A 14407-nucleotide genomic window follows, 5' to 3' on the forward strand; every position below is an offset into this window, starting at 1 on the left:
CAGATAAATGTTCCTCAACTTTGGCAAGTGCCAGAAGTTAGACTTCAACTCCCAGTTTCCCTTGCTGGCTGGGGAATTCTGGGAGTCGGAGTCCAACATCTTAGATTTGCCAAGATTGTAGAATTTTGGCACCAGATTGAGCTCCTACGTGGCAAATTCAAGCTTCCTGTACGTGTTCTTTTAAATCCTAGACCTTTTCATTTCCTCCAATGTGAAAAGGAAACATGTGAAACCATTAGAGATGAGAAGCCTGGCAGGGGAAAAAAAAATATAAAGGAAGAGAAATGGCAAATAATCACAATTCGAATCAAATCCAGACTTCAAGAGCTAAGGACTCAAAGCCATCTGCCTGGCTGGGCAAATCTGTAAGTTTCTCTCCATCCCACATTCAGTAAACAGAAATCTGTTATTAGTTCACACTTGGAGAATTTTCTGCAGAATTTTGATAAGATTTCATTAAAAGGAATAAAAACCAAGTGACATTTGCACTCAGCCTTACCATCATTTCACACGGATAGAGATTTCCTTTGAAAAGTCACCTAAGAGTGGGGTGAAAATGCTCTGTAATTTTATTAATTAGTATTTCAAATTCTTTGTAAATTAGAGGAACTGAGTGGCTCTTTGAGGGAAGTATTCTTAGGTTAATTGAGTGGACTGGAATCTGTCATGTCCTTTGGCCAACGGATGATTATTAGTGACAAGATCCAGATGAGCTTCATAACCTTTGGCAAATATATTTACTTCTAATATATTTAAAAGTACGTCGCTCTTCACTCAAAATTTGCATTGCGTTGTCCAGAATCATAATATGCTCAGCGTTGTTATTCCAGAAACCAAAATATTTTTCAAATTGTTAAAGATAGTATTGGTCTGATTCATGATGTCTGCAGAAGTAACAATTGTCTTAGCCCCAGCAGGTAAACCAGGCCAAAGAAATCGCCTCTTCAGAAGGCTAAAATCATTTTAATTGAGACTGGATATAATAAGAGAATCAAGCAAACCTGATTGTGCTTTATCTTCTTTTTTTTTTACAGCCCAGTGAACCGGGGGGTGGGTGGGTGTCTGCCTGGAGCCCCTGCCCCAGATTTTCAACTTGCTTTGGGCTTAAGCGATGCTATTCCCTTTGTTGCTTTGGTAACAGGCCTCATCTAAGTTTCTCAAGGCCTCAATCTTCCTGATTCTCTACATATTGTCTCCAGTAAACAGCTTTTGCCATTTTCTGTGACGATTCGGAGACCTTTCACACAGTCGAAAGTGAAACGCCCCTCACGCATCATCACAAAATCTCCAGAACTGTCAAGCCTACAAATTTGAAATTGGGCACCTATGTTCCTCTTGGCTTCTAGGGGCTCACTAAGGAAGGGGTTTTTTTTTTAAATGACCACTGGAGCATTAGTATTTCCTATATTATTATTATTATTAACACGCTCTGATGCTATGGAGTTCTACTCCCGCTCCCCACCTGAAAAGAAATCTCTTCCAAATGCAAAACCCAAGAGAGGAGAGGAGTTTCAGTTTCAGAGTACCAGGCAGCTTTAGTATAGAACAGTTGACCTAAGGCACGCCCAGGCTCCTTGCTGTCTCCTTCTTGCTCACCCAGCAAATACTCTTTCAGTTTCCAAACAGCCCTCAACTCTCTCACACACTGACAGGACACTAGCCAGATGAATACCCATGGAAGCTGGTAGGCAGGGGCAGAATTTCCCCTCCCCCCTCATTTTCCACCCCCAAAATTAAGCTCCACCACATAGTTTCATAGCGAAGCACAGGTATCGAGCTAGTATTAATATCAATAGAAACACGTGTGGGTATTTTTCTCTTGGCCAGAGTAATGAAAAGTTGGGAGGGAGTTCAAAGATCTGAAGGTTGTGTTAGATTTCCATTAATCTGATGAAATAATTCTAACTCTAGTTCTCCGTGTGGGTCCTCCACCCCCGTGGCAATTATACCACCATGCGGAGCTGAGTACATACAGAAGAGTGAACCTTCATTCAGAATCTATTGAACTTTATAACTAGTTATCCTCATTTCTCTTTGAATTAAGCCTAATGGCCACAGCCCCTCGGGAGCCATAGCGGGAATCTAATTACAGATTCAGCAGTTTCCTTGTTATTTTATGGAAAAAGGTAAATTAGATCTTTGGTGGCAATGCTTTTCTGCAGTAAGTCCATCTGAAATTTTAATGAATGGGATTTTTTTTTTTAAAGAAATGAACGTTTTGAAGAAGGAAATCTTATTTCCTGTCTGTACGTTCATTTTGTAGTGAAAAGTCACTAAATAATAAATCACCGAAGATTGATAGAAAAGATAAAGTCAAAACTCACTATTATTAAGAATAAAGCGGGCATTTCTTTCTCGATATAGTGTATGAGATATCGCTACGTGGCTAAACTCACCACCCAATATTAAACACGTTCCAGAAAAATAATTAAAACAAGCAGTAATTTAATCTTCTGTTTGTTCCTTTGCTTTGGCTTTTCTTTGGTTACCTGCCCCCTGCATATTATAAGCTTTTTGCATGCCTTCATTAGCTGCGTTTAAACGTCGTCCTTCTTTGGAACACCTCAGGAGTTGGCGCTGTTAAGAGTTTCCCTCCTAATAGAAATAATATCCCTAGTAACTGTTTGTGCATGAGAGCAATAATGAAGGTTGGGTTTGACCTTGGGTACCCTTGGAAAGTTGGTTTAAGGAAAGGACAGGGCCACACGAAAATAGCAGCACAAATATAGCTTATTTTGTGAAGCAGCTTTGCACGTGAAGGTTGATTCTAAATTCAATGGAAGGCAGCCTTCAAAAGGAAGATCCCGTCTTCTCATTTCACTGTCTGTCAAAAGGAGCGAGATCAGAGTTAGGCCTTTCAAAAAGCTCCACAACAAAGTCCTTTCAGCAGTTCCAAGAAGGCTCCCCCACCACCATTTGCACCACTCAGGTGACCCTGAGGACACAGAAAAACAGCAACAACCCCAAGAAGCCTCAAGGACTCTCTAAAAGGATGCAAATGACCACCTGTCTGCAAGGAGCATACATCCTTCCATTCCCCACCATCCACCATCAGAGCTGAAGAAGCTTCTTGGATGAGAAGAGAAACGTAGAATAAGGAAGTCCATTGCCTCTTGAAAAAGCACCTTCGGGACAACCATGACCTGGATGGCAGAGAACTTCCATAGACGATCAGAACAGGAACAATTTGTGACGGAAGAAGATCCACTGATGAGTTCTGGGGTGGGCGGGGATGGTTCTTCCCCAGCGTTGAATCCGGAGGCACCTGAGTTTCCAAGGACCATTCATCCCTTGCACTCTTCTTATAGGCAGGGATGGGAGAGGATGGGCTGCTTATTTAGCAGTGCAGCACCGAGCTCAAAAGCTGCTATTATATACCAGAAACATCAGCTGCTTGCACCAGAAGCAATTTGTAATTAATTGAAAAATTGATTTAATTACAGGGGGGGAAATCTAAGAGGCTCTGCCAATTGCTATCCCTCTAGGAAACGATCTGATCTGTCTGATATCAGATTTTCCAAAAGGGATAAAAGCAGTCACAATATTTTGCTTGATACAGTTAAATTAGCTAAGGAGTTGAATAATAGCTTGTTCCGTTTAAGGTGAATTAATATACAGATGAAACAGAGAGCAGCAGGGTGGGAAAAAAAACCTAACATAATGGATGAGATCTTAGACAAAGGTAGGGAGATGAGTGGTTTAGAAATTTGAAATATAAAAGTAATAAATAAATATGTTTTTCAGGAAGGGAGGGAAAAAAAGTAATTGATGTTACAATAAAAGTTTAATAAATATAGCTATACAATTGTTCACAAATATGCACAACAATATAATGGAATTCCTGTGTCTTTTTATCCCGTTTCTCCCTATTTCTAAGTCAGCCAATCTTAATATGATATTCATATTCATATACGATATTAAAATTCTGCAACACTTTTTATCATAAACTGGGAAATGCTACAGAATTTAGTTTGTCTTCCCGGCAGTCAGCTCAGGTGTAGACCCAAAATTTTTCTTCTGGGCTGTTTTATTTATGGTGACCATGGCCTGAAGAACCTCAATAGTACCTGGAATAGAACCAAACAGAATAGAATAACAGAATTGGAAGGGACCTTGGAGGTCTTCTAGTCCAACCCCCTGCCTAGGCAGGAAACTCTACACCACTTCAGACAAAGGGTTCTCCAACAACTTTTTAAAAACTTCCAGTGTTGGAACATTTACAACCTCTGGAGGCAAGTTGCTGAGCTGATGAATTGTTCACACTGTCAGGAAATTTCTCCTTAGTTCTACGTTGCTCCTCTCCTTGATGAGTTTCTATCTTACTGCTTCTTGTCCTGCCCTCAGGTGCTTCAGAGAATAGCTCGACTCCCTCTTCTTTGGGGCAGACTCCCCTGAGATATTGGAAGACTCTGCTATCATGTCTCCCCTAGTCCTTCTTTTCATTAAACTAGACATACCCAGTTCCTGCAACCGTTCTTCATATCTTTTAGCCTCCATTCCCCTATTCATCTTGGTTGCTCTTCTCTGCACTCTTTTTAGAGTCTCAACATCTTTTTTATAGTGTGGCAACCTAGTCAAAGGGAAGAAACGAGCAGAGATATTACAATAGTACACTCCTCTTAATTACTGCGCCACAGTCCCATGGAAAAGAAGCTTTCTGTACTACTCAAACTCCACCCCTTTTCCTAAGAAATCCTAACATTAAAATACGCACTCATACTGAAAGAACGAACGTGGTAATTCTCAAAGAATAAACCCTCTCGACGCTGGCATTTTAAGCATGTTGTGAAGCTTACATTAACCTCTGCTCTAAGTGCTAACTGGCATTTCCTCTCTGCTTCTTACCTTTTTAATGGGCGCCTGATTCATACATCTCAAAAGCAAGGGCATTTATAACTCCAGAAGTTAATCTTCATGTGCATGTGAATATAAGAGTTGCTCACTGCTCATGGGCCATTAGGTAAGGGGACGAAGAGATGGGAGGTTCCGTCTGAGAGGTAGAATGTCGTTTCCATGACTATAAGCACTCGACTTGAAAAACCAGGAAAGTATCTGGAGCCTGTTTGTGAGAAAAGATGGCCACGCGTCAACTTGCTGTCGCTTTGCTGCCAATGCTTATTTCATGGTGCCAACCACAAGCTGTCATTGGTATTTCAATGCAGAGAAAGAGGCCAGTGCTAAACTCAGAGAAAGAGCACGTTTCTCCTTTGCTTGGGGTCTGATCGGAATTTGTCTCCCAGTGCACGATCGCTTGGCATGTGGACATTTTGGTTGTTGTTGGTGGGAGAACCATGGGCCTTTTCCAGGTGATTTGGAGGGGGTTGGGGAAGATTCAACCTGACTTGACTTGCTGGAACTGTTTGCCTTCGGTCTCTCTCGGCCCCTTCCTTTGAGTAGTGGCTGAAGGGTCTCCCGAGAATAGCTCTGCAACAGGCTTCGCTTCTCCACTAGACTAAGGGAGGCTCCACCTGCATGGACATCCATCTGTTCGATCTCTATAATTCGAGCAAGAGACTTCATTGTCCATCCAATAAAGTTGGATGATCAGAGGTCACCAAGGCATCTCCTGAAATTGCAAGACTTTTGCTAAACCTCATATATCACAAAAATGCTCTACAGAGAATCATTAAAACTACTTAGAAGATCATCGGGCTCCAGCTACTGGATGACAGAAGTTGCACAACATTCTCACAGACTCTTCCCATCCTGCTCACAATCTTTATGAACTGTTGTCTTCTGGCAGAAGATACAGAACAATGAGAACTCAGACCACACATTTTCTTAACAGTTTTTATCCCAGAGCTATAATGGCACTTAACAATGAACGTAAGGACCACTATCAGTGAGCTGTTGGACAGTATTACTTGCTCTGTTGTGTGGATGCTTGTGTGTTTTTAGCGGGTGGGGAATTTTGGTGGGTGGGGAAGTGTTTGGAGATTGTCATGTATGTGCATGCATGTTGGGTCTGGTCTCTGGGTGTTATGTAAATTTCGTTGTATGTGTATGCTGTGTATATATGTACAATGACAATGAAGAATTCAGTTCAGTTCAATTCAATTCACTGTGTCTCTTCTGCTCTGAGTCCTGGGCAGGGCAGGACCTTTTGCTTTGCTGAGCGATTGTATCCTATGTTCTCCAACAATTCTCTTCCTTAATCTAGAGAGCCGTGTTTCCATAGGCGAAGATGGTTTTTTTGTTGTGAGTTACAAGGTCTTCACTATGTCTTGCCTACTTTGCTGGGTAGAAGTTGGGAAGCAAAGTAAAAAGAAATGATACCATCATAACATAATTTGCTTACTGTCACTAGATCTTTTTTCCTCTTGTGAAACAAAATCTCTGGCCTGCCTCTCTTCTGGTAACTGGATTATATAGCACAGGAAGATTATAACACGGCTACATAATCCCTAATCCAAAATCCCTTTTCACAAGTGATTCCATGCACCCCAAAGGTGATACAATCTGGATTACCAACTCTCTTCATACTCTACATAAATGACCTCTGTGATCATATTAAGAGCAACTGCATCCTCTTCGCTGACGATATAAAGTTTTCAACACCACAGACAATACTGCTACCCTTCAAAAAGACCTTGACTATGTATCAGAGTGGTCAAACAAATGGCAACTTCAAATCTCAACAAACAAATGCTCTTGGCAAAAAAAATCAGAAAATAAAATACAGGCTGGATAGTCAAGACCTTGTTGATGATCCAAACTCTGTCAAGGACCTTGGAGATCTCATCTCTAATGATCTAAGTGCTAGAACCCACTGTAACTACATAGCCAAAAAGGCATTAAGAATTGTTAACCTAATCTTACCTAGCTTTTTCTCTGGTAATATCACACTACTAACTAGAGCATACAAAACATTTGCTAGACCAATATTTGAATACAGCTCATCAGGCTGGAACCCACATTATGTATCTGATATTAACACAGTTGAGAAAGTCCAGAAATATTTCACAAGAAGAGTTCTCCACTCCTCTACTCGTTGCAGAATACCTTATGCCACCAGACTTGAAATTCTAGACCTAGAAAACCTAGAACTACACCGCCTTCGGTCTGATCTAAGTATAGTATATAAAATCATACATTGCAATGTCCTACCTGTCAATGAATACTTCAGCTTCAACCATAACAATACAAGAGCAAACAATAGATACCAACTCAAGGTTAATCGCACCAAACTAGATTGCAGGAAATACGTCTTCAGCAGCAGAATGGTCAATGTCTGGAATACTCTACCTGACTCTGTGGTTTCTTCCCCCAAACCTAAAAACTTTAACCTTAGACTTTCTACTATTGACCTCACCTGTTTCCTAAGAGGTCTGTAGGGGGCGTGCATAAGCGTACCAACATGCCTACTGTCCATGTCCTATTGTTTCTTTTATTTTTCTTATGTGTATCCATGTATTCATAACTATGTTTTTACTTATACCTATTCTTTTGTAAGCAATTGACAAACCAAATAAAATAGAAATTAAAACAGATCCATTATTCCTACTGGCGTTTCCTTTTGAAATAAAAGTAATCTTCACGTACATACATTGTAAATTCTGGATTCTTGTCCTATTAAAATTTGGCACACATAAAATGGAGCAAACTCCCCCATTTATTATTTATTCAGAGTAGTCTCAGCTTTCAGCCTATGTTGTGTTCAAGAAGAGAGAATGCTTTGCTATTTCCATCGTCCTCCTTCAGCTAAAGTGGATGGCAGTCCCTGGCACCATTATTAAAACCCAAAACAGAAAATGTAGGAGACTTTTCTTGTCTGAGATATGACCTGATCCAAAGCATGGGGCTCAGAACCCTTTGTCCTGTGGTTAGTTAGGTCCGTGATATAAACTGTATTTTTGGCAGGAAGAAATAGAGAGCTCTGGCAGCAATTCCAGATACTATATATTATTAAAGCATATTCACTTTCCTTTTACACAACTTGTTTTTTTTAATGTCCAAGACTACTACTAAAATAGGTTAAAAGCATTTCTAACAAAATAATAATCACTGTTCCACTGTCCCAGCAATGCACTGTAACCAACAGGTAAAATAACTCCTTAAATTGGACAATAGTAGTAACAAACACTGAAGAGGTTTCCAGAATAAATGTTCTTGAAAGTATGGTGGAACAGTAGCAGATAGATGGGATAGATGACAGTTTACATAATTTCTTAGTCAAGTGTCTTTTCCTTCTCAGTATTAATAATTAGGGTTTCTAGATAAACTAAGAAACTTAGATGTACATGGCACACATCTAATGATTTTCCTCCTTTCTACTTTTGTATATATATAAAAAAAGACTAAAAAAGGAAGATGGAAAAAGTATGACATTTGAAGGCATATTGCGTCCACATAAGAGTCATGGGATCACATTTTAAAACTGGTTCTTTTATCACTTCCAATTATCCCTCTATTCTTATAACAAGAACAAATTATGATCACTTAGTATACGCCTTACAAAAACTCATTCTTTCCATTCTCTCATTTTCATGTTCTCTTATTAACTCATTTGATTTGTTAACTGTTGGGGGTCTTAAGTGCAATTCTCTCTCTCTGGTGCTGTAATTCCTACAGGTTGCATGTATATTTTGATTTTTTTTAAAAAAAAATATACCACAGAACAAATTATAAAAGGACATCATTGAATTCATAATGTTTTGTTTCCAGGCTTATGGGTAGAACATAATAGCAAGAGCAACCACAGTCTGCAAGTTATTATTGTCAAAAACAGCCAGTTCTGCACTACAGTTTCAACATATCCCAATTCAAACCTGTCAAATTACCATTTCTGTATTTTCCCAGGAGCTGACGGGTATATATTTTAGTTGTTGCTCAATATGTTAAAACAGGGGCACTCAGCCCTTGGACTGCAAGGGTCTCCTCCCCTCCTCCCATCACTCACTTTTAAATTTCTCCTTTGCTGCCCTCTCTTTCTGCAGCTGCCAGAATCTGTAACTGCTCTTTTCTTCCTGACAGGTGCAAAACCCACTAATGATCCTCCAGCCACTCAAGAAGTGAAAATCAGATTGACTACGACAGAAGAAAACCCACTGTTCTTTAAACGTAGCTGGGAAGGTAGCATCAGCTGCCTTGGAGTGGATTGGGTACAAGTGTGATTTATGCTTTCAATTGCACGCTTGTGATCAATGGGCAACGTTTTTTCTCAAACGGGGATAGATGGTTGAGTTTCAAAATCGGTAAAGCTCTTCTTAGCTTGTCAGGAGAACATTGTGTCAGTAAACTCCCTCTGATGGAGCACCTGATGCTTTTGATTAGACTGATGAAATAATTCCAGTCTTCCTGTGGTGCTTCTTTGCTTTTGTTTGTGACATTCCTACTGTTGGTTTTTTTTTTAAAAGCAAAAATCCTAAGTGATATGTGGAACGTTCATTTTGAGATGCATTTTTTTTTTCTACGAAAAGTGCTTACCGCCCTGAAGTTCAGGAATCAGTTATGTCTTTGGAGATGAAAACATATGAAGAACAGTTGCAGGAACTGGGTATGTCTAGTCTAGAGAAAAGAAGGACTGGGGGTGACATGATAGCAGCACTCCAGTATTTGAGGGGCTTCCACAAAGAAGTAGGGGGGGAACCTACTCTGCAAAGCACCAGAAGGCAAGACAAGAAGCAACGGATGGAAACTCATCAAGGAGAGAAGCAACCTGGAAACTTCCTAACAGTGAGAACAATTGATCAGTGGAACAGAAGTTGCCTTCAGAAGTTGTGGGTGCTTCATCCCTGCAGGCTTTTAAGAATAGCCCCTTGTCTGAAATCGTACAGGGTGTCCTTCTTGAGCAGGGGTTGGACTAGAAGACCTCCAAGATCCCTTCCAGCTCTATTCTGAGTGATTGTCTGGCTCCCTAGTCCTTAAAGATACACTAAAGATTGGGCTTGGTGCAGGATTAAGTTAGGAGCTTGTTAAGTGGCCAAGGGTTAGACGCAACTGAGTGGCTGAGGTGTGCGCTGTCAATTCTGGTGCCTGATGATTGTTTTAGAATGACCTCTTTGTTCTCAGTTTAAATCCTTGTTGGTTGCTTTCAAAGGTAAAATATTTTATCTAGAAAAAAGCCTTGAAATTGTATCCACAACTTCTTGGTATGTTTTGTTCTAGTTTAGTAGTTGATCTGCCTCTGAGCGTCAAATGCATACAGTTAGTTAGTCCTGACTTATGACCGGTCACTTACTTAAGACAAACCTGTCTCCACAACCCAGTTCGGAAGTTCTGAGTTGGACCTGCCTCCCAAGGTCATGCTAACTAAAATCTTGAGCAAATGCTGAGCACTGGCTGTTTTTAATTTTATTCATTTAAATTCCTACAAAATACATTTTTGAAATTATAATTCCTTCTGTCCACCTAGCATTGCCAACAGAAAAACTGAAAAAGGAACTAAGGGAGTGTTATATTCTAAACAGTGCCTAAAAAGGCTTGAGGTAGTTGGTCTAAATAATTCTGACTTCCTAATATAAAAATCCAACCACTCAGTACACCATATGCTGTAAGATGTAAGTTTTCCCCTACCACACATGCAGCAGGAAGGGGAAATACACAAGAGTTTCACTTGACCAATGACATTCTAGCTTCAGTTCTGTATTTCATATATTATCTTTGTGAAAACAATTTGAACAGGCTTGTTGAATTCCACGCAGTATTTTACACCATACGGCATATGGTGTACAATACTGCAGTTAAGAACTATTCCAGAACCTAGGCTTCTAATCTGTAAAGATATGGTACTCAGTAAATTGTGCTTCATAGCAACAGCACTTAAACTTATATACCACTTCACAGGGCTTTCCAGCCTTCTCTAAGCAGTTCATAGAGCCAGTCTCTTGCCCCCAATAATCTGGGTCCTCATTTCATCAACCTCAGAAGGATGGAAAGCAGAGTCAACCCTGAGCTGGTCAGAATCGAACTCCTGGCAGTGGGCAGAGTCAGTCTGCAATACTGCATTCTGACCACTGCGCAACCAAGGCTTCGTGGTAACGTTGTAGGAGATGACCAGGCTGAGCCCGAGGGAGGGGTCAAATGTGTCATCACTCATGAGTCCCTGCGCGCCTCCTGGCAAGAGATCTAAATGTAGCCCACCCTGAATGCCTTCCTTATCTCTCGCTCATTTTCCTTGATTTTTCGGTTGGCCAGATTTTTGTAGAGAGCTTAAGCTTGTAATACACTTTTATACTTATTCGAACTGCCCGAATCTTCTGATTTCCCCGGCCCTTCTTATTATGGAACTCATTCCATAATAATTGCCAAGTTCTGGGGAAATATTTCATATCTAAGGAGCAAACTTTCCAGCTTGAGTTGATTTTGCTTTCTGCTTTCTACCTTCATATTGTTGATCCCAACAGAGAACTGCATGATCAATACTATGATTGAGACGTGCAACAAGCAGGACACCTGGAAGGTGCCTCTTTTTGCAAGACCTCTTGCCACCTCTGCAGCATGAGAAGTGTTTGGAAAAAGCATTTGCCGAAATTTCAGTGTCTGTTCTCAGAAGAATAAAAACCCCGCACTGCCTTTTTGCACGATAATGCACCGGATCCACAGGCTTTTCAGAAATTTGAGCTCATCATAGCAAAGACAGGGTTAACCAAAGGGAACGACAGATAGCACAGGGATTTGGGGAGAAATATTTGGAGGCTGTGCCATCTCCATCTCCCAAGGATCCTTCCCTGGAAAACTTCCATATTAAAGGCTGTTTCTACAGCTATAGCAATATAATTATTGGGCCTCTGAATGTGTGTCATTGTTTATTCACATTGCTCAGGACTAGAATCTCCACTGTGAGCCTCACAGTACATACATACATACATACATACATACATACATACATACATACATAAAATGAAACATACCCTTCGGCCGATTAAGGTCTTCTCATTTATGCTGGAAAGTGTAGCATGCCCATGAAGTCCTGAAAGAGGGCATTTGTGATTCTGATCAGAATGGCAGAAATGTTACAAAGTAAACAAGTGTAAGATAAACACCATGATCCTGCCTGCATTTAAAATGCAAAGTCTAATAAAGAAACACGGATTGAAACTGAAAGGCACAGAATGATCTACCCTCGTAACATTGTTAGTTCCATATCTAAGATTCGCAGATTAAAAAAAAAAGTTTGTTACAAGGACATAGGCATTGTGTATTTTACGGCACAACGTCTAAAAAAGCTACAGAACTTTTGTCTTTCAAACAATAATCCATAAAAAGTTGCAACAGTCAAGAGATCCACAACCAATCAACCTCAACAAGCCAAGAGCTGTAATTCCGAATCCTCTAGACAGAATGGTAGGCTTAAGTGTGTTTATTTTCCAAAAGCATAATTTAGAGACGGCGGTTTTAAAATAATTGCTACCTGGGTAATGAGATGGTTATGGATCAGAGGAATCTAGAGGTGAATTAAGAGATGCCGGTACAATGAACTAATTTTATAACGATACACAAATTGTTACACGAATCCATTTTTTTTTTTTCGTGACTGAATAGGGGCCTTGTTGGGACCTTATGTTTTACATAATTAAAACATAAAACGAGGGCACTGAAGTTGTGTGTGGTTGTACTTTGAGATTTGACACACATCTTTTGTATCCTCTCGACTCTGCCCCCAAATGTTTTTGAAAGCAGCCGTAGATCTTCTGAAGTTGAGGGAAGGAAAAAGAGGTTGCGGAAGTCACAGCAAAACAGACACTTTTATTAGAAAAGGTGAAAACATGTGCAAAAAAGCGCCTAAAACACGTCCCATGATTTAAATCCAGATCTAATTAGAAATCCGCTCGGTTTTCTTAGGAGGCTCTTGGCATTTTCAGAGGGTCCCTTAATCGGTGGATTTTACCACCTGTCACAAAATCAAGGCTGGTTAAGCAGAAGGGGGTTCTCTGCGGGGGTGGTGGTGGAAGGGGGGACCCCCAAGAAGCAGGACTCGTCCTCCCCCACTGTCTCAGGCGGCTTCTCCGTCTTATTCCGGGGCAGGGGAAATCCAGGCATTCCCAAAGTGGGTGGGGGGGTCGGCTCTCGGGATGGGCACCCAGGAGCAGCTCTAGGTAGGCGGCGGGTCTCCGCCCCCACCCACCCCGACAAGCCCGAGCCGCCTCGCCTTCCCCTGGGAGCCCCGCTGGATGACTCCCAAAGGACCCGGGGCTCCTCCGGGCTGAGCCTCCCCGCTCGACCGCCGCCAGGAAGGACGGAGGTTCTCGCCAGCCTCGGCCTTCCGGAGGGTCCTCTTTCGCGTCCGGCGCGCAGCCAAAGGTAGCCGACCCAGCCGCGCGTCTCCCGGCCGGAGAAGACGGGCTGCCCGAGCCGCGGGATCTCCTGGCCCCGAGCTCGGCGGCCGGAGGAAGGCGAGTGCCGGACGCTGCCGCCCAGGAGCCGCTTGGAGGGAGCGCCGCACCTGCCGGCCCAACCGCCCGCTCGCTCGCTCACCTGAGGCGCTGGCGGTCAGCAGCGGGTGGAGGGGGGGGGCGGCGCGTGGGCGGGGCCTGCCCTCTCCTCGGCCCTCCCCCCCCCGCCCGCTGGAGGAGCCGCGGGGGCGGGGCTTGGAGGCGCTGGGCGGGGCCTTACCTGGCGGGACCGGCGCTGCCGCTGCGCTGGGGCTGCGCTGGGCGGGCGGGCAGAGAGGCTGCCGAGGCGGGCACGGACGGGGCGCTCGCTCGCTCCCTGGCTCGCTGCTGCCGGGGCTGGTTGTCGTCCTGCTCCCCAGCCCGCGCCACGATGCGGCTCCTGCGGCTCCTGCCGGCGCCGGCCGCGTGAGGAGGAGGAGGAGGAGGAGGCGGGGGAGGCTGCTCCGCCCGGGAGCCGCGCCGCTGCTCGGAGGGTCGCAATGCAGTGCGGGGCGGGCGGCGGCGGCGGCGGTGGCGGGCAGACGGGGCTGCTGCGAGCGGCGTTACGGCGGGGCTCCGGCCGCGGCGGCGGCGACTAGCCGGGAGGCTGCGGACTGGCGGCGGCGCTGAGGGCGCGAGCGAAGAGCGGAGAGCGCGACGGCTTCTCTCGGGCGGCTTTGCCGCCGCATCCTTTGAGCCCCCCCGCCCCCGCCGGGAAAGGGCCTCGGACTTCCCGCCGGCGCCGCGGGACTTGGCCGCGCGGCAGGCGGCATTGGCGGCTTCGGTCTGAGGGGCGCCTGAGGGGCGCCGGGCGGACGCCATGAAGTTGCTCCTGCTGGCGCTGTTGCTGCTGCTGCTCCGGCCGGGCGAGGGGGGCGCCCAGCCCTGCCCGCCGCCCTGCGCCTGCTCCGGCCCCAGCGTGGACTGCCACGGGCTGGCGCTGCGCAGCGTACCGCGGAACCTGCCCCGCCACGCCGAGCGGCTGTAAGTGGCCCCGGGGACCCGGGAGGGGCAAGGGGGGTGGGGGTTGGGCCGGAGCGCTCCTCTGAGGGAGCCGGGCGGGCGGGGAAGGGGCTGCTGCTGGCCCGGCCGCG

General features: G+C 44.2%; 1 protein-coding gene across 20 annotated transcripts in view; it reads left to right on the forward strand.

Annotated features, from left to right (window-relative positions):
• Positions 1–14407, forward strand: part of SLIT2 (slit guidance ligand 2) — a 224515-nt gene that overhangs the window by 24818 nt on the left and 185290 nt on the right. For 9 of the 20 annotated variants that reach the window (XM_087936486.1, XM_087936489.1, XM_087936497.1 and 6 more), the window contains exon 1: positions 14007–14297. The exons of 4 other annotated variants lie outside the window; for them this stretch is intronic. In XM_087936486.1, coding sequence (XP_087792612.1) covers positions 14134–14297 — 164 coding nt within the window. In that variant the 5' untranslated portion in view covers positions 14007–14133. Of the gene's footprint in view, positions 1–13584; positions 14298–14407 lie in introns of those variants that run through there. 7 more of the 20 variants (XM_087936496.1, XM_087936501.1, XM_026699750.2 and 4 more) reach the window with 6 other exon arrangements.

This window comes from Pseudonaja textilis, chromosome 6 (genome assembly GCF_049901715.1).
Source record: "Pseudonaja textilis isolate UNSWEBS1 chromosome 6, rPseTex1.2, whole genome shotgun sequence".
Taxonomy (NCBI): Eukaryota; Metazoa; Chordata; class Lepidosauria; order Squamata; family Elapidae; genus Pseudonaja; species Pseudonaja textilis.